General features: G+C 43.9%; 1 protein-coding gene across 1 annotated transcript in view; it reads right to left on the reverse strand.

Annotated features, from left to right (window-relative positions):
- The window catches only part of LOC138638068 (mucin-4-like), a 305,885-nt gene that overhangs the window by 189,833 nt on the left and 89,070 nt on the right, over positions 1 to 26,982 (reverse strand). The window contains exons 12-13 of the mRNA XM_069727051.1: positions 23,438 to 23,597; positions 23,245 to 23,343 (exon numbers count right to left, since the gene is read on the reverse strand). Of these exons, the coding sequence (XP_069583152.1) occupies positions 23,245 to 23,343; positions 23,438 to 23,597 (259 nt within the window). The remainder of the gene's footprint in view (positions 1 to 23,244; positions 23,344 to 23,437; positions 23,598 to 26,982) is intronic.

Genomic DNA, 26,982 nt, shown 5'->3' on the forward strand with positions numbered 1-26,982 from the left:
GGATAGTGTTAGGCAGGGTCCATTAACCACCAAACCGCTTGTGCTGTAGCGATTTCCACTGTCCAACACCACCTTTGTTTGCAGGTACAGTGGAAGCTACATTTTTTTTTCCTCAGCGCTGTAGCTCATTGGGCTGCCCTAGAAGGCTCCCTGATAGCTGCATTGCTATGTGTATGCCGCTGTGCAAACCAACTGCTTTTTTCAAAGCACAAATCCTGTTGTTCCTTCCTTTCTGCACAGCTATCTTTTTTGTTTGTCCACACTTTTTATTTAATTTGTGCATCAGTCCACTCCTTATTGCTGCCTGCCATACCTGGCTGAGATTACTGCAGGGAGATAGTAATTGTAGGACAGTCCCTGTTTTTTTTTTTTTTTAATTCTCCCTAAAAAAAAAAGCTGTGGGAGATTAAGATTGGCATTTCTGTTCGAGTGCCATCCCTGTGTGTGCCATCTCACATAGTGTGCCAAAGAAAGCCTAATTTTTGTTTCTGTTTTTTTTTTGGGGGGGGTTTCTAAATTCTCCCTGAAAAAAAAACAGTGGGAGATTAATATTGGCCTTTGGGCTTGTGTGCCTGTCCTGAGCGTGCCATCTCTCTCTCAAATAGTGGGCCATAGAAAGCCTATTTATTTATTTTTTTTGGTTTTATAAATTCTCCCTGAAAAAAAAAACAGTGGGAGATTAATTTTGGGCTTGTGTGCCTGTCCTGAGCGTGCCATCTCTCTCTCAAATAGTGGGCCATAGAAAGCCTATTTTTTTTTTTTTATTGGGTTTATAAATTTTCCCTGAAAAAAAAAAAAACAGTGGGAGATTAATATTGGCCTTTGGGCTTGTGTGCCTGTCCTGAGCGTGCCATCTCTCTCTCAAATAGTGGGCCATAGAAAGCCTATTTATTTTTTATTTTTTTGGTTTTATAAATTCTCCCTGAAAAAAAAAAACAGTGGGAGATTAATATTGGCCTTTGGGCTTGTGTGCCAGTCCTAAGCGTGCCATCTCTCTCTCAAATAGTGGGCCATAGAAAGCCTATTTATTTTTATTTTTTTGGTTTTATAAATTCTCCCTGAAAAAAAAAAACAGTGGGAGATTAATATTGGCCTTTGGGCTTGTGTGCCAGTCCTAAGCGTGCCATCTCTCTCTTAAATAGTGGGCCATAGAAAGCCTATTTATTTATTTTATTTTTGTTTTATAAATTCTCCCTGAAAAAAAAAACAGTGGGAGATTAATATTGGCCTTTGGGCTTGTGTGCCAGTCCTAAGCGTGCCATCTCTTTCTCAAATAGTGGGCCATAGAAAGCCTATTTATTTATTTTTTTTTGGTTTTATAAATTCTCCCTGAAAAAAAAAAAACAGTGGGAGATTAATATTGGCCTTTGGGCTTGTGTGCCAGTCCTAAGCGTGCCATGTCTCTCTCAAATAGTGGGCCATAGAAATCCTATTTATTTTTTTTTTTTTTGTTTTATAAATTCTCCCTGAAAAAAAAAACAGTGGGAGATTAATATTGGCCTTTGGGCTTGTGTGCCAGTCCTAAGCGTGCCATCTCTCTCTCTCAGATAGTAGGCCATAGAAAGCCTATTAGTTTTTTTTTTGTTTGTTTCTAAATTCTCTCTGAAAAAAATCACTTTTTTTATTTGTTTTCTAAATTCTTCCTGAAAAAATCATTTTTTTTTTTGGGGGGGGGGTTTCTAAATTCTCCCTGCAAAAAAAAAAAAAAAAACAGTGGGAGATTAATATTTACATTTGTGCTTCAGTGACAGTCCTGAGCGTGCCATCTCTCTCTTTCAGATAGTGGGCCATAGAAAGCCTATTAGTTTTTTTTTTTTTTTTTGGTTTCTACATTCTCTGAAAAAATCTCTTTTTTTAATTTGTTTTCTAAATTCTTCCTGAAAAAAATCATTTTTTGTGGGGGTTTCTAAATTCTCCCTGAAAAAAAAAAAAAAACAGTGGGAGATTAATATTGGCCTTTGGGCTTGTGTGCCATTCCTGAGCGTGCCATCTCTCTCTCTCTCAGATAGTGGGCCATAGAAAGCCTATTTGTTTTTTGTTTTTTATTTGGTTTCTAAATTCTCTCTGAAAAAATCACTTTTTTTTATTTGTTTTCTAAATTCTTCTTAAAAAATAATTTTTTGGGGGGGGTTTCTAAATTCTCCCTGAAAAAATTAGAAAAAAACAGTGGGAGATTAATATTTACATTTGTGCTTCAGTGACAGTCCTGAGCGTGCCATCTCTCTCTCTCAGATAGTGGGCCATAGAAAGCCTATTTGTTTTTTGTTTTTTATTTGGTTTCTAAATTCTCTCTGAAAAAATCACTTTTTTTTATTTGTTTTCTAAATTCTTCTTAAAAAAATCATTTTTGGGGGGGGGGTTCTAAATTCTCCCTGAAAAAATAAAAAAAAAACAGTGGGAGATTAATATTTACATTTGTGCTTCAGTGACAGTCCTGCGTGTGTGGCATCTCTCTCATTTGGTGCCACCAAAAACAGAGTGTGTAACATTGTGCCTGATTTTCGTTGCGGTCTCACCCACCTGTAAAGGGGTATCTAAATCATACTGAAGTTATAGCTCACCGTGTAAGTTGTTTGACAGCAACAAATACTGTTAGTTTGGTTACGTTTTTAAAACAATGAGGAAGTCTGGTGGAAGAGGTCGTGGCCGGGGGCGTTCATTGTCAGCTGGTAATGAGGGTAGTGGTAGTGGTGGAGCATCAGGTGGTCATGGGAAAAAAAATATTGCACCTAAGTCTGGAGCTGTGGAGCCAGGTTCGTCGTCTGGCTACACAAGGCCTTGAACGCTCCCTTTTCTGGGAGTAGGAAAACCGCTTTTAAAGCCGGAGCAGCAAGAGCAAGTTTTGGCTTACCTTGCTGACTCAGCCTCTAGCTCTTTTGCCTCCTCTTTTGAAACTGGTAAATGTAAAAGCAGCGCGTCGTTAGTGGATGTTCACGGTCAGGGACAAGTCGCTTCCTTGTCCTCTTCAGCAAAAACAGCAATGAAGGATGCAGCAGGCGACACAACGGGTTACTCCATGGAGCTCTTTACACATACCGTCCCTGGCTTAGAAAGTGAAGCAGTTAACAGGCCATGCCCATTACAAGTTGAATCTGACATGGAGTGCACTGATGCACAGCCACAGCCAGACTACTATGCTGGTCCTTTGACTCAGACCACAACATTGCCCTCGCAGGGTACTGATCCAGAATCAGATCCTGATGAGACTATGTTGCCCCGTCACGAACGCTCTACTACCGACTTACACGGTGACACAGACGAAGTTGCACACGAGCTAGAGGAGGAGGTTATAGATGACCCAGTTGTTGACCCCGATTGGCAGCCATTGGGGGAACAGGGTGCAGGCGGCAGTAGTTCTGAAGCGGAGGAGGAGGGGCCGCAGCAGGCATCAACATCGCAGCAGGTTCCATCTGCCGGGCCCGTAGATGGGACAAAACGCGTGGCAAAGCCAAAACCTGTTGGAGGACAGCGTGGCCATCCGGTTAAAGCTCAGTCTGCAATGCCTGAAAAGGGATCCGATGCTCGAAAGAGTGCAGTCTGGCATTTTTTTAAACAACATCCAATTGATCAGCGCAAAGTCATCTGTCAAAAATGTTAAACTACCTTAAGCAGAGGGCAGAATCTGAAAAGTCTCACTACAAGTTGCATGCATAGACATTTAACCACCATGCATTAGCAAGCCTGGACTAACTACCAAACGTCCCTTAAGGTTGTAGCACCCTCGGCCAATGAAGCTAGTCAGCAACGCAACATCCCTTCCGGCAGTGTAGGGCCACCATTTTCCGCACCACCTGCAGTATCTGTGCAGGTTTCTTTGCCAGGCCAAAGCAGTCAGGGTCAGGGAATCACCAGTTTCGTAGTAGGAAACACTGCATCTAGGGCACCGGCGGCAACAATACCATCTCCCACCGTCTCTCAGTCAGCCATGTCCACCTGCACCCCCGCTAGTTCCACGGTCTCCAGCTCTCCAGTCCAGCTCACCCTACATGAGACTATGGTTAGAAAAAGGAAGTACTTAGCCTCGCATCCGCGTACACAGGGTTTGAATGCCCACATAGCTAGACTAATCTCGTTAGAGATGATGCCATACCGGTTAGTTGAAAGCGAAGCTTTCAAAGCCCTGATGGACTACGCTGTACCACGCTACGAGCTACCCAGTCGACACTTCTTTTCCAGAAAAGCCATCCCAGCCCTCCACCAGCATGTTAAAGAGCGCATCGTCCATGCACTCAGGCAATCTGTGAGCACAAAGGTGCACCTGACAACAGATGCATGGACCAGTAGGCATGGCCAGGGACGTTACGTGTCCATCACGGCACACTGGGTGAATGTTGTGGATGCAGGGTCCACAGGGGACAGCAATTTTGGGACAGTTCTGCCTAGCCCACGGTCTAGGAAACAGTTGGCTGTAGCCGTTCGCACCCCCTCCTCCTCCTCCTGCAGAAGCGAGAGCTCGTCCACAGACCGCAGTCGCACAACCACTCCATCCGCAGCTGCCACTGTTGCACACCAGGTCTCCCATTATGGGGCAGCTACTGGCAAACGTCAGCAGGCTGTATTGGCTATGAAGTGTTTGGGCGACAACAGACACACCGCGGAAGTTCTGTCCGAGTTCTTGCAGAAAGAAACGCAGTCGTGGCTGGGCACTGTAGATCTTGAGGCAGGCAAGTGTTATGAAAGGCAATTCAGGAACACAATGTACATAGCGATCAGAGCACACACAGTGATCTGACAACAACCCAAAAATAACAGAACGAGCTCTGAGACGTGGGAACTCTGTAGACCGCAATTCCTGATCCTCTCCAAACACAACTAGAGGCAGCTGTGGATTGCGCCTAACGCTCCCTATGCAACTCGGCACAGCCTGAGAAACTAACTAGCCTGAAGATAGAAAAATAAGCCTACCTTGCCTCAGAGAAATACCCCAAAGGAAAAGGCAGCCCCCCACATATAATGACTGTGAGTAAGATGAAAAGACAAACGTAGGGATGAAATAGATTCAGCAAAGTGAGGCCCGATATTCTAGACAGAACGAGGATAGGAAAGATAACTTTGCGGTCTACACAAAACCCTAAAAAAAACCACGCAAAGGGGCAAAAAGACCCTCCGTACCGAACTAACGGCACGGAGGTACACCCTTTGCGTCCCAGAGCTTCCAGCAAAACAAATATACAAGCTGGACAGAAAAAATAGCAACAAATAGCAAATAAGCACTTAGCTATGCAGAGCAGCAGGCCACAGGAATGATCCAGAGATACACAAGTCCAACACTGGAACATTGACAGGAAGCATGGAAGAAAGCATTAGGTGGAGTTAAGTAGAGAAGCAGCTAACGACCTCACCAGATCACCTGAGGGAGGAAACTCAGAAGCTGCAGTACCACTTTCCTCTACAAACGGAAGCTCCCAGAGAGAATCAGCCGAAGTACCACTTGTGACCACAGGAGTGAACTCTGCCACAGAATTCACAACAGGCAAGGTAGTGAGTGATAACGGAAGGAATTTCATGGCTGCCATCTCCCTTTCCCAACTGAAACTCATTCCTTGCCTGGCTCACACCTTAAACCTGGTGGTGCAGTGCTTCCTGAAAAGTTATCCGGGGTTATCCGACCTGCTCCTCAAAGTGCGTGGACTTTGCTCACATATCCGCCGCTCGCCCGTACACTCCAGCCGTATGCAGACCTATCAGCGTTCTTTGAACCTTCCCCAGCATCGCCTAATCATAGACGTTGCAACAAGGTGGAACTCAACACTGCACATGCTTCAGAGACTGTGCGAACAGAGGCGGGCTGTTATGTTTTTGTGGGAGGATACACATACACGGGCAGGCAGAAGGATGGCAGACATGGAGTTGTCAGGTGTGCAGTGGTCGAAGATACAAGACATGTGTCAAGTCCTTCAGTGTTTTGAGGAATGCACACGGCTGGTTAGTGCAGACAATGCCATAATAAGCATGAGCATCCCCCTAATGCGTCTGCTGATGCAAAGTTTGACGCACATAAACGATCAGGCGTCTGCAGCAGAGGAAGAGGAAAGCCTTGATGACAGTCAGCCATTGTCTGGCCAGGGCAGTGTACAGGACGAGGTAGCGGGCGAAGAGGAGGAGGAGGACGAGGAGGATGATGGGGATGATTATATTTTTAATGAGGAAGCTTTTCCGGGGCCACTGGAAATTGGTGGCGTGGCAAGGCCGGGTTCTGGTTTTTTGAGGGACACAAGTGACGTAGATTTGCCTTAAACTGCCCCTCAACCAAGCACAACCGCAGATTTGACAACTGGAACTTTGGCCCACATGGCGGATTATGCCTTACGTATCCTCAAAAGGGACACACGCATTACTAAAATGATGAACGATGACGATTACTGGTTGGCCTGCCTCCTTGATCCTCGCTATAAAGGCAAATTGCAAAATATAATGCCACATGAGAACTTGGAACTAATATTAGCAACCAAACAATCAACTCTTGTTGACCGTTTGCTTCTGGCATTCCCAGCACACAGCGCCCGTGATCATTCTCACATGAGCTGCAGGGGCCAGCAGACCAGAGGTGTTAGAGGGGCAGAAATCAGAAGTGGCGTTGGACAGAGGGGTTTTCTGACCAGGTTGTGGAGTGATTTTGCTATGACCGCAGACAGGACAGGTACTGCAGCATCAATTCAAAGTGACAGGAGACAACATTTGTCCAGTATGGTTACTAACTATTTTTCATCCCTTATCGACGTTCTCCCTCAACCGTCATTCCCATTTGATTACTGGGCATCCAAATTAGACACCTGGCCAGAATTGGCAGAATATGCATTGCAGGAGCCTGCTTGCCCGGCAGCTAGTGTCTTATCAGAAAGAGTATTCAGTGCTGCAGGTTCAATATTAACCAAAAAAAGGACTCGTCTGGCTACCCAAAATGTAGATGATCTAACCTTCATTAAAATGAACCACAACTGGATTTCGAAATCTTTTGCCCCACTTTGCCCGGTCGACACCTAGCTTTCCTATGAAAAGGTCTTGCCTGTGGACTATTCTGAATGAGTTTTCCAATCTCGTAATTTGCAGCACCTGATTGTCCAGCATGCGACATGTTAACACCTCCCTAAATGGCCAAACTCCCCACACGGGGCCGTGGTATCGCCACTTGGCGCCAGCACCCGTGAGAGTGCTGTTTGTCTGAAGAGGTGGGTGTGCCCGCTTTTGGTCGACGGCACTGCCACTGGGTCCCTCATAGTACAATAAAGTGTCTCTGGCGGTGGTGGTGCGCACCCAACGTCAGACACACCGTTGTAATATGAGGGGCCCTGGGCCTGTACCGCCGGCCACAAGAGAGTTCCCCCCCAGCTCAAACAGTGATCTACCACTTGCAAAATTATCTCTCACAGCTCCACCAATGTTTAGTCTATGCGCTGACATCCTTAAATGCCTGGCACTGACAATACCATTGTATTGACATTTTTGTTATGTTAGCCCTTCGAAGCCTGTCTGCGGTCCCTCCTTCCACTAGTCCTCCACTGACCAGACCACTGCTGCCCGTGTACCCCTGGAACCAATTTTGAATTGCCTGCAGCCCAATTTTTTTTATGTTAGGCCTTCGAAGCCTGTCTGCGGTCCCTCCTTCCACTAGGCCTCCACTGACCATTCTACTGCTGCCCGTGTATCCCTGGAACCAATTTTAAATTGCCTACAGCCCAATTTTTTTTATGTTAGGCCTTCGAAGCCTGTCTGCGGTCCCTTCTTTCTACTACTCCTCCACTGACCAGACCACTGCTGCCCGTGTACCCCTTGAAGCAATTTAAAAGTGCCTACAGCCCAATTTTATTATGTTAGGCCTTCGAAGCCTGTCTGCGGTCCCTTCTTTCCACTAGTCCTCCAGTGACCATTCTACTGCTGCCCATGTACCCCTGGAACCAATTTTAAATTGCCTACAGCCCAATTTTTTTTATGTTAGGCCTTCGAAGCCTGTCTGCGGTCCCTTCTTTCTACTACTCCTCCACTGACCAGACCACTGCTGCCCGTGTACCCCTTGAAGCAATTTAAAAGTGCCTACAGCCAAATTTTGTTGTGTTTGGCCTTCGAAGCCTGTCTGCGGTCCCTCCTTCCACTAGGCCTCTACTGACCAGACCACTGCTGCCCGTGTACCCCTGGAACCAATTTTAAATTGCCTGCAGCCCAATTTTTTTTATGTTAGGCCTTCGAAGCCTGTCTGCGGTTCCTCCTTCCACTAGGCCTCCACTGACCATTCTACTGCTGCCCGTGTACCCCTGGAACCAATTTTAAATTGCCTACAGCCCAATTTTTTTTATGTTAGGCCTTCGAAGCCTGTCTGCGGTCCCTTCTTTCTACTACTCCTCCACTGACCAGACCACTGCTGCCCGTGTACCCCTTGAAGCAATTTAAAAGTGCCTACAGCCCAATTTTATTATGTTAGGCTTTCGAAGCCTGTCTGCGGTCCCTTCTTTCCACTAGTCCTCCAGTGACCTGGACACTGCCGCCCGTGTACCCCTGGAACCTATTTTAAAGTGCATACAACCTACTTTTTCCTTTATATTATAATTATAAAGACCAGATGGACTACGCTGTACCACGGTAAGAGCTACCCAGTCGTCACTTCTTTTGCGAGAAAAACCATCCCAACCCTCCACCATCATGTAAAAATCTGCATTGTCCATGCGCTAAGGCTATCTAATAGTAGAAAGGTGCACCTGACAACAGATGCATGGACCAGTAGGCATGTCCACGAAAGGTTACATGTCCATTACGGCGTACTGGGTTAATGTTGTGGATGCATGGTCCACAGGGGACAGCCTATTAAGTCTGTCTGCAGTCCCAAATAGAAATTGTCCTGCGCTTACCACACCAATGCTGCCTGTGTACCCCTGGAACATTTTGTAAACTCCATTGACCCAAATTTTTGGTTTAAAGCCTACTACCAGTGTCTGCAGCTCCAAGGTGTTCTCCGGGTTGCCTTTTCTGAGCTTTGATCTTCAGGCTCTTGTTTAGTAGTCTTTTTAATCTAACTGCAGTGGGGCTAGTACTTGGGTTGGGGCCTACCACCAGTGTCTGCCGTTCCAAGGTGTTCTCCGGGTTGCCTTTTCTGAGCTTTGATCTTCAGGCTCTCGTTTAGTAGTCTTTTTAATCTAACTGCAGTGGGGCTAGTACTTGGGTTGGGGCCTACCACCAGTGTCTGCCGCTCCAAGGTGTTCTCCGGGTTAACTTTTCTGAGCTTTGATCTTCAGTCTCTCGTTTAGTAGTCTTTTTAATCTAACTGCAGTGGGGCTAGTACTTGGGTTGGGGCCTACCACCAGTGTCTGCCGCTCCAAGGTGTTCTCCGGGTTGCCTTTTCTGAGCTTTGATCTTCAGGCTCTCGTTTAGTAGTATTTTTAATCTAACTGCAGTGGGGCTAGTACTTGGGTTGGGGCCTACCACCAGTGTCTGCCGCTCCAAGGTGTTCTCCGGGTTGCCTTTTCTGAGCTTTGATCTTCAGGCTCTCGTTTAGTAGTCTTTTTAATCTAACTGCAGTGGGGCTAGTACTTGGGTTGGGGCCTACCACCAGTGTCTGCCGCTCCAAGGTGTTCTCCGGGTTGCCTTTTCTGAGCTTTGATCTTCAGGCTCTCGTTTAGTAGTTTTTTAAATCTAACTGCAGTGGGGCTAGTACTTGGTTTGGGGCCTACCACCAGTGTCTGCCGCTCCAAGGTGTTCTCCGGGTTGCCTTTTCTGAGCTTTGATCTTCAGGCTCTCGTTTAGTAGTCTTTTTAATCTAACTGCAGTGGGGCTAGTACTTGGGTTGGGGCCTACCACCAGTGTCTTCCGCTCCAAGGTGTTCTCCGGGTTGCCTTTTCTGAGCTTTGATCTTCAGGCTCTCGTTTAGTAGTCTTTTTAATCTAACTGCAGTGGGGCTAGTACTTGGGTTGGGGCCTACCACCAGTGTCTGCCGCTCCAAGGTGTTCTCCAGGTTGCCACATAATCGAAGCTGCATAGAGCCTATTTTGTAATTTTACGCCTACAAAGTCTTTCTACGGTTCCTCCTTCCAATTGTCCTCCACTGACCACAACAATGCAGAACGTGTACCCATGTAACCTTTTTTAAACCAGCGTCGAGCTAACTTTGTGGTTTAAGGCCTACTTGTAGTGTCTGGCTGCGCCACTCAATACAGCTGTCCTCTTTACAAAAAATGACCTACAATTATCTGGTTTTCAGCCTATCGGGATTTTAAAACTGCAGTGGGCCTATTAGTTGGGTTGGGGCCTTCTATCTGTGTCTGCCGCTCCTTGCTGTTCTCCTACAGTGAACAAAGCTGTGCCGCCTGTTTACTACTCTTGCCAATTTTGAACTGCATTTAGACTACTTACAGATTTGGGCCTACTCTCTGTGTCAGCCTCTCATTCCAGTTGTCCTCCACTGAACAAAACAATGCCCCCTGGTTAGTACTGTTACCAATTTTGAACTGCATTTAGCCCACTTTATTCTTTGGGCCTATATCTGTGTTTCCTCCTCATCCTGCCCATTGCCCAGCCAGTGATAGATGAGTCTGCTGGTACATTGACCCATAACGCAACATTCCCCGTGCAAGCTACACTGCAAGATTGTGACCCTGCTGAAAGTCAGGTCCCCCTTCCCGCATACCATACCACTTTACACGAGGACAAAGAGGAAGGTGCAGATGAAGGTGCAGGTTCCTTCATCAGGTGGGGGGAGGAATACTAGTTGGCGACATCACTGGCACAGGGCCCCTCATAGTACGCAAAAGTGTCACTGCCGGTTCGAGGCGCCCCCGCCATGCAAACACACCGCTGTACTTTGAGGGGCCCTGTGCCAGTGCCAATGCCAACGAGGGCCCCCCCCCCCGCTTGCTCAGGATCACAGCACTTGTAAAGTTGAAATACTTATCTCTCCCTGCTCCACTGCCGTGACGTGGTCCAGATTTACTGGGCCCACTAAATACTTGAACCGGCCCTACCCCCCACAACTTTAGCCAAATGACCCCCAATTTCCAATGCTTAACTATTATTATAAGGGAAATTAAGATTGACAAGCTTCATTAAGAAGAATGGATGGTTTTGACATTAAAATGGGCACTCTAGGTGTTTTCCTGGCCCCCACTCACTGCCGACTATGCTGCCCCATTGACTTGCATTGGGTTTCGTGTTTCGGTCGATCCCGACTTTACGTCATAATCGGCCGATTTCACTCAACCCGACTTTTGAGATAGTCGGGTTTTGCAAAACCCGGCTCGACTCTAAAAAGGTCAAGGTCGCTCAACTCTAGTCACCACAGGGGGAGTGCATGGGCTTTAGGCTAGGAAATAAGTAGTGAAGCGGCAGTCTCCACGTGACTTTTTTCTGGGGTCTAGCTGCTATACAGGGGTGATGCATCTGGATATATGCTCGACCATCCCGCACAGCACACGGTCGGCCATCAGATGATATGACATAACGAAATGTAGTTGATTTTTTTCAATGTTAATCCCATTTTGTTTGTAATTATATTGTACATATGATATTTGTCTTCTTTATATTATCTTTTTATACCTCTATAAACACTGCCTACCTTTTTTGGAGTAAAATATAAAATTACTAGCTTGTCTCCCCTTGCTCTATAACGTACGGTCATGTTCTCTGAAGTGAATGCTACTAATTTGGGCTGGCTCCGGACGCGTTAATAATTAAGAAACCGGAGCTGGTGGCAGCAGATTTGTCCTGTGCGGTTGGGAGTTATTGTTCCCACCTGAGCGGGAGTAGTTATATTGCCGCTGCTGCAGCGTGCCCAATAGCCAGTACATAGAAGGCAGCCTTTCTGGCAACTAATTATTCTAGGTGCAGTACCTGGTCTGACCTGAGGGTAAGGGGGGCGCCAGAGAGCTGTAAGTTCCAAACCGAAACTGGGAAGTGGGATATAGATAAACCCCCTTCAGAAAGAATCAGAGGCAACCAAACAACCCCGGTTCATGACAAATTGGTGTGAGTGGTGGGGATGATAAGGTATCCTCCCCGTGAAACGTGACAGCATCTATCGGAGATAGTCACTGATATTTTTACCCTTAATTTACAAGCAATGGTGGAGTTGGCACTTGGTGTGGTGGGGCCACTGTTACCTAATATTATTTAGGCAATGTGGCCATTAGGTAGGTCATTCAGGGAACTGAATAGACAACAGGTATTGAAAATGGTAAACGGGCTTGAGCTTTGGCTAAGTTGTGGCTTGGTTTATAAGTTTTTTACATTTATGTGTTAAAATTTAATAAAGACTATGGACCAAATCTTTCCAACAAAGTCAACATGTCCTGTCTATTTTGTTTAATATTTGGTATTTAATATTTTACTAGGTTAGGTGGAAGTTACTGGTCATAGAGTGGGTAATGCAGGCCCCCCTGCTCAAGAAGGCACATGTGCAGGCCTTTCTGAAGCTTGCCAATGAACACATGGATTATTCTGTGAGTGATTGGGAGAAAGTGCTGTGGTCAGATAACTCAACATGTTTGGAGGAAGAGAAATGCTGCCAAAGAACACCATTCCGACTGTCAAGCATGGAGGTGGAAACATTATGTTTTGGGGGTGATTCTCTGCCAAGGGCACCACAGGACTACTTCACTGCATCAATGGGACAATGGATGGAGCCAGGTACCGTAAAATCCTGAGTGACAACCACCTTCCCTCTGCCGGGACATTAAAAATGGGTCATGGCTGGGTCTTCCGGCAAGACAATGACCCAAAACATACAGCCAAGGAAACAAAGGAGTGACTCAAAAAGAAGCACATCAACATCATGGAGTGACCTAGCCAGTGCCCAGACCTTAATCCCATAGAAAACCTATGAAGGGAGTGAAGCTCCGAGTTGCCAAGCAACAGCCTCAAAATCTTAAAGGGAATCTGTCACACCAAAAATCGTATATGAGCTAAGGCCACCGGCATCATGGGTTTATCTACAGCATTCTGTAATGCTGCAGATAAGCCCCCGATGTAGCCTGAAAGATAAGAAAAACGAGTTAGATTATACTTACCCAGGGGTGGTCCCGGTTCGGTTCGGGTCCGATGGGCGTCACGGTCCGGGTCCGGCGCCTCCCATCTTCATACGATGACGTACTCTTATTGTCTTCCTGCCACGGCTCCGGCGCAAGCATACTTTGTCTGCCCTGTTGAGGGCAAAGCAAAGTACTGCAGTGCGCAGGCGCCGGGAATGGTCAGAGAGGCCCCGTGCTTGCACAATGTTTTTCTTTCCTTTCAGGTTACATCAGGGGCTTATCTACAGTATTACAGATTGCTGTAGATAAGCCCCTGATGCCGGTGGCTTTAGCTCATATACGATTTTTGGGGTGACAGATTCCCTTTAATGATTTAGAGATCATTTACAAAGAAGAGTGGACCAAAATTCCTCCTGACATGTGTGCAGACCTCATCATCAACTACAAAAATGTCTGACTGCTGTGCTTGCCAACAAGAGTTTTACCACCAAGTATTAAGTCTTGCAAAACACATAGATATGTATATATACGTGAGTGATATATACCGGTAAGCGCTAGGAGAATAACGGAGGATGGTGAAAAAGAAATAAATAAAATATTCACACAATAATAACAGAAAACTTGCTCAAAAAAGTGTCCCGATCTCAGTCTTATAAATAGACCAATGGCCGCTGGCAGAATGACAATATATTCATCTGGCACGGGCAATAACACTTCGGAGCACTCGGCAGTAGTTCCTACCTGTATCGCAGGATGAGGAATCTTGAGCGCTCTTGTTGCGTGATGAGTCCTTCAGCGGGCACAGAGAGTCTGGTCAAGTGGCTGCCCCGGCCGGCAGCAAGCCACAAACAGCTGGTCTCCGGGAGGAGACGGAGATCCTGAAGAGCCGACGCCGCGTGTGTAAGCGGCAGTGCGTGCCGGCAGTGCGCAGGACCTGGGTGACGTAACAAGTCACATGACCGTAACCCCCGGTGACCGGGCAAGTGAGTACGGAGTGCGAATGGGGCCAAACAACCGACGCGTTTCGGAGATGCCTGTCTCCTTCCTCAGGGTTGGTCCCTGCCCCGTACTCATGGTTCTATATATAGCTACTGATCTTGTCCACTGATTTATTGAAAACCAAAAAGTTCAGCACCCATGTTGAGTCCCCTTGGTGCAATAGTATCCAGCATGAAAATCCATTTCATCTCTACACGAGACATTGCTTTGATAAAGTCGCCACCTCTCCAGTGGTGGCGTACCACTGCAATACCAGTTACTTTCATCCCTTGTACTGTTCCGCCATGATATTCCACAAAATGTTGGGAGAGTGGATGACCCAAAAATTTCTTTTTAACATTGCGGATATGCTCATTTATCCTGATTTTTAACGATCTCTTTGTTCTCCCCACGTAGAATTTTCCACATGGGCATTCTATAATATAAATTACCCCAGTAGTGGAGCATGTAATAAAGTCCCTAATTTGGAAAGTTTTATTTCCTTTTTTGATGTCAGTACATTTTGACATAATAGTTTCCTTGCATGCTATGCATTTGCGGCAAGGAAAAAAACCTTTTAATTTCGCATGTGTAAGGGACGTCTGGACCATGGGTAATTTATTCTGAACTGTGGGAGCGATTAAATTTCCCAAATTCTGGCCTTTATTAAAAACAAAGCGCGGTTTATTACTAATGATGTCTCCCAATATTTTATCGTTTTTTAAAAGGTGCCAGTGTTTGCTGACTATTCTGCGGAAAAAATACGAGTTCGAATTGTATTTAGTAATAATGGGAATGGATTCCAGAGTGGCTTTGGGCTTTGGGGTGGGATTGATCAATTCCTGTCTGGATTTACTGCTGGCCTTATTTTTGGATTCCTCCAGCATTATTTCATTGTAGCCTTTTTCCAGGAACTTTCTAGCAAGGATATGTGATTCCGCCTCAAAGTCCTGGGGCCTAGAACAATTTCGATGAATCCTAGTGAACTGACTATCCGGAATATTCAGCAACCACCCCGGAAGATGGCAGCTATCAAGGGGAATGTAACTATTAGTATCTGTGGACTTTACAAAGGTACATGTGTGTATTTTTAAATCTTCAATAAAAATCCTTAAATCTAAAAAATTAATTTCCGAGGAACTGGTGGTGGAAGTAAAATTAAAAAAATACTGATTTTTATTAATATCCGTTAAAAACTGTTTCAAAGTATCCTCACCACCAGACCAAATAAAAACAATATCGTCTATAAAACGCCGCCAGAGGACCAGGTTCGAGCGCAGAACCCCCCCTGGGTAGATAAAATGCTCCTCCCAACTACCCACATAAAGGTTGGCGTAACTGGGCACGAACCTGGTCCCCATGGCAGTGCCCCAATGCTGGGAGTAGTAGTCCTCCTTGTATAAAAAATAATTATGAGTTAAAATGAACAACATTAGTTCACCTAAAAATTCTGTTTGTTCCGGAGGGACTTTAGAAAGTTTGTTTAAAAAATAGATAGCAGCTTCACAACCCTTTTGATGGTCAATGACCGTGTACAATGAGGTTATGTCGAGGGTACCCATAATGTACCCCTCGTGCCATTCAACCTCTTGAAGGAGTGATAGGATATGTGTACTATCTTTCAAATGTATCCCTCCGGAACAAACAGAATTTTTAGGTGAACTAATGTTGTTCATTTTAACTCATAATTATTTTTTATACAAGGAGGACTACTACTCCCAGCAATGGGGCACCGCCAAGGGGACCAGCTTCGTGCCCAGTTACGCCAACCTTTATGTGGGTAGTTGGGAGGAGCATTTTATCTACCCAGGGGGGGGTTCTGCGCTTGAACCTGGTCCTCTGGCGGCGTTTTATAGACGATATTGTTTTTATTTGGTCTCGTGGTGAGGATACTTTGAAACAGTTTTTAACGGATATTAATAAAAATCAGTATTTTTTAAAATTTTACTTCCACCACCAGTTCCTTGGAAATTAATTTTTTAGATTTAAGGATTTTTATTGAAGATTTAAAAATACACACATGTACCTTTGTAAAGTCCACAGATACTAATAGTTACATCCCCCTTGATAGCTGCCATCTTCCGGGGTGGTTGCTGAATATTCCGGATAGTCAGTTCACTAGGATTCATCGAAATTGTTCTAGGCCCCAGGACTTTGAGGCGGAATCACATATCCTTACTAGAAAGTTCCTGGAAAAAGGCTACAATGAAATAATGCTGGAGGAATCCAAAAATAAGGCCAGCAGTAAATCCAGACAGGAATTGATCAATCCCGCCCCAAAGCCCAAAGCCACTCTGGAATCCATTCCCATTATTACTAAATACAATTCGAACTCGTATTTTTTCCGTAGAATAGTCAGCAAACACTGGCACCTTTTAAAAAACAATAAAATATTGGGAGACATCATTAGTAATAAACCGCGCTTTGTTTTTAAAAAAGGCCAGAATTTGGGAAATTTAATCGCTCCCACAGTTCAGAATAAATTACCCATGGTCCAGACGTCCCTTACGCATGCGAAATTAAAAGGTTTTTTTCCTTGCCGCAAATGCATAGCATGCAAGGAAACTATTATGTCAAAATGTACTGACATCAAAAAAGGAAATAAAACTTTCCAAATTAGGGACGTTATTACATGCTCCACTACTGGGGTAATTTATATTATAGAATGCCCATGTGGAAAATTCTACGTGGGGAGAACAAAGAGATCGTTAAAAATCAGGATAAATGAGCATATCCGCAATGTTAAAAAGAAATTTTTGGGTCATCCACTCTCCCAACATTTTGTGGAATATCATGGCGGAACAGTACAAGGGATGAAAGTAACTGGTATTGCAGTGGTACGCCACCACTGGAGAGGTGGCGACTTTATCAAAGCAATGTCTCGTGTAGAGACAAAATGGATTTTCATGCTGGATACTATTGCACCAAGAGGACTCAACATGGGTGCTGAACTTTTTGGTTTTCAATAAATCAGTGGACAAGATCAGTAACTATATATAGAACCATGAGTACGGGGCAGGGACCAACCCTGAGGAAGGAGACAGGCGTCTCCGAAACGCGTCGGTTGTTTGGCCCCATTCGCACTCCGTACTCACTTGCCCGGTCACCGGGGGTTACGGTCACGTGACTTGTTACGTCACCCAGGTCCTGCGCACTGCCGGCACGCACTGCCGCTTACACACGCGGCGTCGGCTCTTCAGGATCTCCGTCTCCTCCCGGAGACCAGCTGTTTGTGGCTTGCCGCCGGCTGGGGCAGCCACTTGACCAGACTCTCTGTGCCCGCTGAAGGACTCATCGCGCAACAAGAGCGCTCAAGATTCCTCATCCTACGATACAGGTAGGAACTACTGCCGAGTGCTCCGAAGTGTTATTGCCCGTGCCAGATGAATATATTGTCATTCTGCCAGCGGCCATTGGTCTATTTATAAGACTGAGATCGGGACACTTTTTTGAGCAAGGTTTCTTTTATTATTGTGTGAATATTTTATTTATTTCTTTTTCACCATCCTCCGTTATTCTCCTAGCGCTTACCGGTATATATCACTCACGTATATATACATATCTATGTGTTTTGCATTTTTTACAGACTTAGAAGTGGAAGTCTGTTGGTAGTGCTGCTGGATTATTTATAACGGTGACGCTTTGCGCCACCATTTTTTACATTTTTTTACATTTTTATAAGTATTAAGTCTTGTTTGCCAGAAGGACCAAATACTTATTTCTCACTGCAAAATGCAAATAAATTTATATAATTTATACAATGTGATTTTCTGGCTTTTATTTTTGCTATTCTATCTCTCAATGTTAAAATTAACTTATCCTTAAAATTATAGACTGTTCATGTTTTTGTGAATGGGGATACGTAGAAAATAAGCAAGGGTTCAAATAATAATTTCCTTCACTGTATGTGCCCTCTATTTGTTGGGGATCAGGCCAAGTCAGTTGAGCAGGATCTTGAGAAGGTATAGGATGAGACATATAACAGACAATAGGAGGTGGAAGCAGATGTAGCTCCCAGTTGCGGAGCCCTCACCAACTGTCCCAGATGTGATGCACCAATGCCACTAAAAACATTCAGCAAGTAAACTGTGCAACTCATGTTTTGTCCCTGTATAATTGCTGCTCCACGTATCTATAGTGCAGTGCACTTTGGAGTTCAAAGACAAATCTAGAAATCAGCCTGTATTCTCCTGTATGTGATCGGAGAGAGCGGTTACTCATTTCTGTGAGAAATAATGTCATCTTGGTATCTTCCAGCGAGGCCAAGAATACACTATTACTACTCGAAAGGCAGCAGAATCCACAAGCTTATAAGGAAGTGACTGCTAAATCAGCAACTTAAAAAGATTTGAGTTTAGTTGGCAAGTCAATGAATGCTTGGGATTATATGGTTGTTTTTTCTACACACTGTTGGTGATGGATATTTGCCTTTTCAATGGAAAAGGATAATGAGGAAGAGTCTTTGAGTACAACATACAGTAGAGCAGGATGACAATGATAATGATCATGATGATGACACCAAATAGGTGCTACTTTAGGGTGTGGCTTCACTGACAGAAAGACGAGGAAAAATCAAGGCTTGCTCTGATTGCTGACCAGCTTTGCCAAATGAGTTGATGATGTCGCTTCATGTGCTGATGGGGAGCCACAGTTGCTAGTCCATATGAGATGGAACGTCTTTAGCTTGTTTTCCTCTTGCAGAGCCTGCAGAGTGCCAGAAAATCATCTGAAGGAATCGTGCAAAAGAACGATTCCCACACGTGAGAAGAAAGCACATTCGACTCACCACCAAAACAGAGATTTGAGGATATATACCACCTCCTCCACCAACAACATGTGTAAGGAGATGGACATATTGCCCTGTTCAACCTTGAAAATATCAGTACAGTGTATAAGCTAAAGTGTCGCAAGTATAATGTCATGCGTTATGGCGACGGTTATGTGCAGCATGGATTGTGATGTGCTATATTGAAATGTTTTGCACTGTACTATTAGGTAGCTGCATTCTGTTCAACAACAGGCAGTGAGTAGGGTAAGACATACGTAGTTAAGTGTTGGGGCTAACCCAGAGAGGAAGGAGCTACGTAGCAGGATCAGAGAGAACTTCCGGGTAGTGACTCAGACAGCGCCTAGCTTTCTGCTAGAGCAGACATTTGTTCTGAGTACTCAGCAAAGCCGCAGGTTGCTGTGGTTTAGAGGAGATTGGGGTAGAATAGAAAGAGGTGTCATTGATGGATTGGCATTTCCACTATGTACAGCATTAACTGTTATGGGAGCGGAGGCGATGGAATAAATAGACTTCTGACTCCAGCTATTGACGTCACTGTGATCGAGGTGACAGATGGAACACATGCTCTATTATGCCGTCTGCCTCCTCCCCGCTAATATGCTTGCCAGAGTTTGTTAAGGAGGCCAAATGTGACTTTCATTTGGTACTACTACTGCTGGGACAGTTGCTGTCAGCACTACTAGTGATGGTAGAGCTGCTGCTAACAGCAATCACTATGTTATCTGTGATATTAGTTTTCTTTTCTAACGCCCTGCCACGTCTGCTGCCTGTGCCATGTTTTGGTTTACCATACATTTTGGACAAAAGTATAATGTTTAATTTGTTTATAAACTTTGTAAACAAACTTCACAATATTTTTGGTTTAAAATTCTCCCACCCACCCTAGCGGACGCTACGTAAGTACATGCGCGGAAAGTAATTTGCAGCAGCAACCAGCAGTATTGTTCTGGTGCTTACGATTGTTCATTTTGAGTAATCAAACATTAGAAAACCTCAGATGATAAGTGGGACTTGGATAAGAATGGGACCAATTTTTTTATACGGTAGCGTAGGCGAACCCTTAAGTATAGCTTACAGACATTTCTGCAAGGTTTCTGTATCTCCTGGTAGCAAAAATGCTGCAGAACATCCACAGCATTTGTAGTGCGTTTTTGCATGTGTTTTTTTCTCTGTGCTTTAAAAAGACCAAAAACTAAGGCAAAAACGCACAAAGAATTGACATGCTGAGGATTTAAAAGCACAGCAAATCCTGAAAGGAAAAATACTGATCATATTCACAGCACTTCAGGATTCTCATTGACTTTGATGGCCTAAGGATTCCTTACCATTTTTGGGCCAATTACCAGTGGGAAAAACACCACAAAAACGCACAAGGAATGCACCGTGTGCCCACAGCCTGTTTACACCAGGGTATAAAAATAAAATTGGTGCCATTCTCATCCAGGAGAGTCAGATGATTTTTTCTCACTTGTCATCCGTGTGTTGTCCAAATGCAATCCGTTTTTACTGAGCAGCTATTATTATTATAATTATTTATTATTATAATAAAAACAGGTACAATAATCTTGAACAATACAAGTCACAAATGGTACTGGAGGAGAGAGGACTCTGCCTGCGAGGGCTCACAATCTACAAGGGATGGGTGAGAATACAGTAGGTGAGGATAGAGCTGGTCGTGCAGTGGTTTGGTCGATCGGTGGTTACTGCAGGTTATAGGCTTGTCGGAAGAGGTGGGTCTTCAGGTTCTTTTTGAAGGTTTCGATGGTAGGTGAGAGTCTGATATGTTGTGGTAGAGAGTTCCAGAGTAGGGGTGATGCGTGAGAGAAATCTTGTATGCGATTGTGGGAGGAGGAGATGAGAAGGAGAACTTGTGAGGATCGGAGGTTGCGTGCAGGAAAGTACCGGGAGACGAGGTCACAGATGTATGGGGGAGACAGGTTGTGGATGGCTTTGTATGTCATGGTTAGGCTTTTGTACTGGATTCTCTGGGTAATGGGGAGCCAGTGAAGGGATCGACTGAGGGGAGAGGACAGGGAATAGCGGGGGGACAGGTGGATTAGTCGGGCAGCTGCATTTAGAATAGATTGGAGGGGTGCGAGAGTGTTAGAGGGGAGGCCACAGAGCAGGAGGTTACAGTAGTCGAGGTGGGAGATGATGAGGGCATGGACTAGGGTTTTTGCAGATTCTTGGTTATTAGCTATTAATCTTTTACAAGAGACGACTTACAGTTTCCTATGCTATAGAATTGTAAGGTATCTATAAGAATTGGAAGACAAACTGATGGTCCATATGGCATGCATTTTTTTCTCACACTGTCCGATTTCAGAGTGAAATCTCATCATGGTGTGAATTTTTTGTCATACCTAATACTGTTGAGAAAAAATACATAGATCTGCCCTGCCTCATTGAATAACATTGGTCCAAGTGCAAATCTATTTTTTTATCGAGTTGTACTCGTCCAATTTATCATGTTATCAGTTAAATTTTTAGCTATGTTTCTTAAAAGTATTTTTATGTGTTCAGAAAAGGGGATGTGTTAGTGCATACTAGTGTTGAGCGATACCGTCCGATACTTGAAAGTATCGGTATCTGATAGTATCGGCCGATACCCGAAAAATATCGGATATCGCCGATACCGATATCCGATACCAATACAAGTCAATGGGACATCAAGTATCGGAATGTATCCTGATGGTTCCCAGGGTCTGAAGGAGAGGAAACTCTCCTTCAAACCCTGGGATCCATAGTGAGGTGTAAAATAAAGAATTAAAATAAAAAATATTGATATGCTCACCTCTCCGGCGGCCCCTGGACATCACGCTGGTAACCGGCCGGCTTCTTTGTTTAAAATGAGCGCCTTTAGGACCTGCGAATGACGTCGCGGCTTCTGATTTGTTGCGTGCCGCCCATGTGACCGCGACGCGACCAATCAGAAACCGCGACATCATTCGCAGGTCCTAAATTCCTAGAATTAGGAGTTTAGTGAATGAGAATGACGTCGTGGCTTCTGATTGGTCGCGTCGCGGTCACATTGGCGGCACGCGACCAATCAGAAGCCGCGACGTCATTCGCAGGTCCTAAAGGCGCTCATTTTAAACAAAGAAGCCGGCCGGTTACCAGCGTGATGTCCAGGGGCCGCCGGAGAGGTGAGCATATCAATATTTTTTATTTTAATTCTTTATTTTACACATCCCTATGGATCCGATACCGATACCCGATACCACAAAAGTATCGGATCTCGGTATCGGAATTCCGATACCGCAAGTATCGGCCGATACCCGATACTTGCGGTATCGGAATGCTCAACACTAGTGCATACACATTCTAATAGAAGAAGTTGTGCTATGCTCACATGCCCCTCAAAGAAGTTGAAAGAGCAAAATTCTGGGTCTGCAGGACACTTAGTGTTTGGTTACATTTTTCTATATTGGATAGTATTCATGTGCTGACTATCCACTGCCTGTAACTGTAAAACTTCAATGCAATATCTACACTAATGGACAGTGTCTGCTTAAAAGATCTGCCTGGAAAAAAAACATTAATATAAAAGCCAATGGTCTGTGAGCTTTACAACATTATTCAGACTGTGATAGTGTTGAGGGGACCCAATCTTATTTTTTTATTCGAAATGCGTAGATGGTTAGAGGGTGCTTTACACATATAAAACATGTTGGGAAGGGGGGCCTGTAGAGAAAGGGGGAACGCCGATACAAGCATACCCCATCAACCTGCATCGATATCCCTATACAAGCCACTGGCCTATCAGAGGCCAGCAGCTGATGTCGGTATCACGCCACAGACGGAGCAATAACATCACTGCATTGCAATGCCTGTGCCAGCTATGGAGGAGGAAGAGGTTGCTGCTCATAGGAGAACGAGTGAGAGGAATCTTTTTTTATCTATGTGAAGAACCCCAGTATGGGGGACCTAATTACAATGTTGGGGCAAGGACGAGGAACATTATGTCGGTATTGGGATGAGGGTTGGAGTATTAGTATACTATTGGGGTTAGAGAATAGTGGACAATATTAGCTAAATAGGGGATAATTTGCCTTGAATCTCAATACTGCAAAGTGATTGGCTTGTTTATGTCGGAAAAAAGTTATTGTTCTTTGCAGCACATTGTTCAATGCAAACAAGACACATGCAGCCAATAACATGACTGTATAGGGACAGAATGATCTATTAGTGATCGCTGTACCCCGTCCATTCTTTGTCAGCCTGTGTAATGAGACAAGTAAAAAAGCGCCAAATGTCTTGAATATCAAGTTGATTACACTCGTTTAACTGTCTGAAATCACTGGTGTGTATGCCCCCTTAATGTTTCCGTGTGATGGTACAATATAATAGTGTTTGGGGGTTTAATTTTCACTTTTGGTGAGGTTGCCACATTGTCTAAGACCAGCTCAGAACCTAACATATGGCTTAGAGAACGCACCTCACCAGGTGAGATCATGACAAAAGATTCACCAATATATTGACCTAATTTAGACATTGTCGCCTTTTATCATGTATACAGTGAATTCTCACCTGTAAATCCATCTTTGCAGGTACATGTAAAGTTTCCTATCTCATTTTCACACAAAGCATCTGGTGAACATGTAGAGTTACTTTCACATTCATCAATATCTGTGGATTAATACAAGATGATATAAGATAATTACATTGGTGAGATACTATTATTATAATTATTTTACAGCAAAAGAGAGCAGAAGTTCTGTACCTGTACAATGTGCTCCATCCCCAGTATAGCCCTTAGGACAGTCTCCACAACCAGTAGAAGGGTCACAGGGTACACCAGGAAAGCAGCCATCAGCACACAGGTCAGGGGGAGTCTCACAAAAATCCCCAGTGTAATTATTAGAGCAATTACAGCTTGTGATCTGTAATTGAAGTAAAAAAAAAGAATTATTAGAATTCCCTAAAATCTCTCTTGTAGCTGATTGTAGAGCAGATTATAGACATGTTTTCAGCAACTGATATCCTAGTTAACACAATTTACATATGATGCAGATAATCATTGTGTAGATACATCAAGCGGAAGGAGAAATATAGGTACATCCTTCTACATGATATCTTAAACTTCACAGATCTGCAGGATAAATAGAATTTGATTATTATAAAGGTCTCACAAACCAATTTACTTGAAACTGAATAGCTCCAACATTTCAGCAGCTTATATGACAGACACATAAAATACATTTCACGTGTGCTATAAACTACAACAAGCTAAAATACTAAATTTGGGCATATACTACAAATTTTTGGTGGCCGGAGAGGTCAGTTTAGAGGTCATACACAAATTTGGAATAGGATTGATCTACTAATATGTTCCTCACCTCAACAACTGAAGTCCAGTACAGAGTAAAGCAGCGATCAATCTGCTTATTGTAGATGAGCATGTTTTAAACTAGAGTTGGGCAGATGGTTCAAAATTTGGATTTGCTGGCTAACCAAAATTTCCCCCAAAAATTGATTTGTGGCAAATTTATTCTCCACAAATTGCAATGCTGAAAAGTCTCTAATAGTCTATACAATATTTGTATCCCACTTCAAGGTCTCCTGTTTTGAACCCTGTCTGAGCTTTTTAATGCAAATATAACCTTATTAAAGTACTGCAGTGCGCAGGCGCTGGGAAAGGTCAGGGAGGATCGGTGCCTGCGCATTGCAGTACTTTGCTCTGCCCCCAACAGGGCAGACAAAATACGCCTGCGCCGGAGCTGCAGTGTGAAGACAAGAAGAGGACGTCATCCTATGAAGATGGGAGACCCCGGACCGCCACGCCCATCGGACCCAGACCGCAGCCCCTGGGTGAGTATAATCTAACCTCTTTTTCTCATCTTTCAGGATACATCGGGGGCTTATCGACAGCATTCCAGAATGCTGTAGATAAGCCTCTGATGACAGTGGGCTTAGCTCACTTTCGATTTTGGGGGTGACAGGTTCCCTTTAAGTGACCTCAACCTACACTACTCACAAAAACTTAGGGATATTTGTTTTTTGGATGAAATTTCAGGATGATCCTAAAATGCACACTATAATTTTCAGATTAACTTAATGTGATAGTCTCTAAACGTTTGAATGCACATGTCCAACTGTTCAATGTTTCAGTACTTTGTCTAGTCAGCACAGAACTGTCCTACTCTTTGTGATAAGGCCCTACTACTTGAATAACATCATTAATAGTGATAAGCGAATATACTCGTTACTCGAGATTTCCCTAGCATGCTCGGGTGTCCTTCAAGTATTTTTTAGTACTCAGAGATTTAGTTTCCTTCGCCGCAGCTGAATGATTTACAGCTACTAGCCAGCATAAGTACATGTGGGGACTCCCTAGCAACCAGGCAACCCCCACATGTACACTTATGCTGGCTAACAGATGTAAATCATTCAGCTGTGGCGATGAAAACTAAATCTCCGAGCACTAAAAAATACTTGGAGGGCACCCGAGCGTGCTCGGGAAATCTCGAGTAACGAGTATATTCGCTCATCACTAATCATTAATCCAGTTATTGTGCTTCTGCGCGGACAACACAAACCTAATTTCATCTTCATACACGACAATGCTCCAAGTCATTAAGGTCACATCATTAAGGGATGGCTGCTGGAGACTGGGATACCCCAAATGGAGTGGCCTGCACTTTTTCCAGGCATTAATCGCATAGAAACTTATGGGATTAGATGAGTCACCATGTAGAGGCTCCTAACTTTGTACTCCAAAGCCTCAATGACGTGGGGGCCACCGTTCAAGAAGAGTGGAATGCCATGCCTCAGGAGACAATAACTCGACTTGTGATCAACATGAAATCTCATTGTCAAGCTGTTCTGTAATTGATGTACAAGGCCACATGACAAGTTACTGAGACATAGGGATTTTTGGGGGTATACCCATCAGTTTTATTGGCTTTTGTTTCAATAAATTATTTCATATGAGGAAATTACCAATGCATGCTTCTTCTTAAATGCCATACTTTCATGATAAAATATCACTGCAGAGTGAACTTTTTACATTTTTTATAAATTTCAACCGAATGCAAAATATCCCTAACTATTTCTTGGTAATGTATATGGATAGGGGAAAATGGATGGTTTCCAATGGTAACTACCAACCAATATAACCAAACAGATTTTTTAGGCTACTTATATTGAAAAAAAATGTTTTAAAATTATCACTTTTTGGGGGCAGATGCCTGATTTGAAGGTATTTATTCATTGGATGTGCAAATGGAAGAAGCTGTGGCTTTTTCACCCTAGGTGGTGCAAAAATCTTCCATGTTTGCAGAGCATTAAAAGCTTTTTTCTGTGCTAACTGAATACTCTATTTCTTTTCACAACCCATCCAAAAAGGGTAGTAAAAAGAGGTGTGCTGTTTTTAAAGTACAGAAGTGGCTTCTTAACTAGAAGCAAAAGAAAAAAGTGATCCAACGGGTTTGCTATTCTCAAATTCTTTTTTTTATCAAGCTGTCTAAAAATTATCCTCTTTAAGAAGCAAGAACAGGCTAGCTATTTTCAAAGTGAAAAAGCAATGGCCTGTTGCCAAGAAGCCTTTTAAAAATTAGCCATATTTTGAGAACTGTTTCATGTTTTGGGCTCTCAAGAGAGTATGTTTACCAGGAACAATTGTATTGTCTAACACTATTAAACAGAGTGGATAGCCTGGAAATGTATTTGCTGGCATAAGTGTACAGTGACAGTGGTGGCAGCAGAAACTGCATGACAGAGAATTAGGATGAAGCAAGTACGAAGATAACTGCCAAGTGTATGGCCAGTGAGTGTAGAGTTGTCTTCATATTTTTTAGCATGGACCCTGGACAATTTTATGTGGGCTTTTTTGTGCATGGGCTTTAGTGGAGGCTTTTATTGTGGACAACATCCTAGTTAACTGCAGTAAACATTCAGGCCAATTTTCTTCCACCTTTCTCATCAGAAGACTCATGTTTAGGTGTTAACTTCCATGGTCATCTTGGATGTCTCTGTGAGATGGTTGTAGTTCTTTGTTCCATTTTTGTATCATCTTTGCTACAGTATTCTAATTGATAAGTGAAGCTTTCCTGATCTTCTTGTAGCCTTTCGTTTTCTTGTGTTAATAATTATTTTCTTTGTCAGATCCTGTGACATTTTTCTTCCATGTGGTTGCTTTGCAGACAGTATGAAATAGGAAGGAGTTTTCTTTACATAACTCCCTTTTATCGTCAACTGTCTGCTGGACTCCTGTTTAATGAAACTAAATTTACTTGTGGCTCAATTCTTCTTAATTGGAATTCTGTA

The sequence above is a fragment of the Ranitomeya imitator genome, chromosome 5 (genome assembly GCF_032444005.1).
Source record: "Ranitomeya imitator isolate aRanImi1 chromosome 5, aRanImi1.pri, whole genome shotgun sequence".
NCBI lineage: Eukaryota > Metazoa > Chordata > Amphibia > Anura > Dendrobatidae > Ranitomeya > Ranitomeya imitator.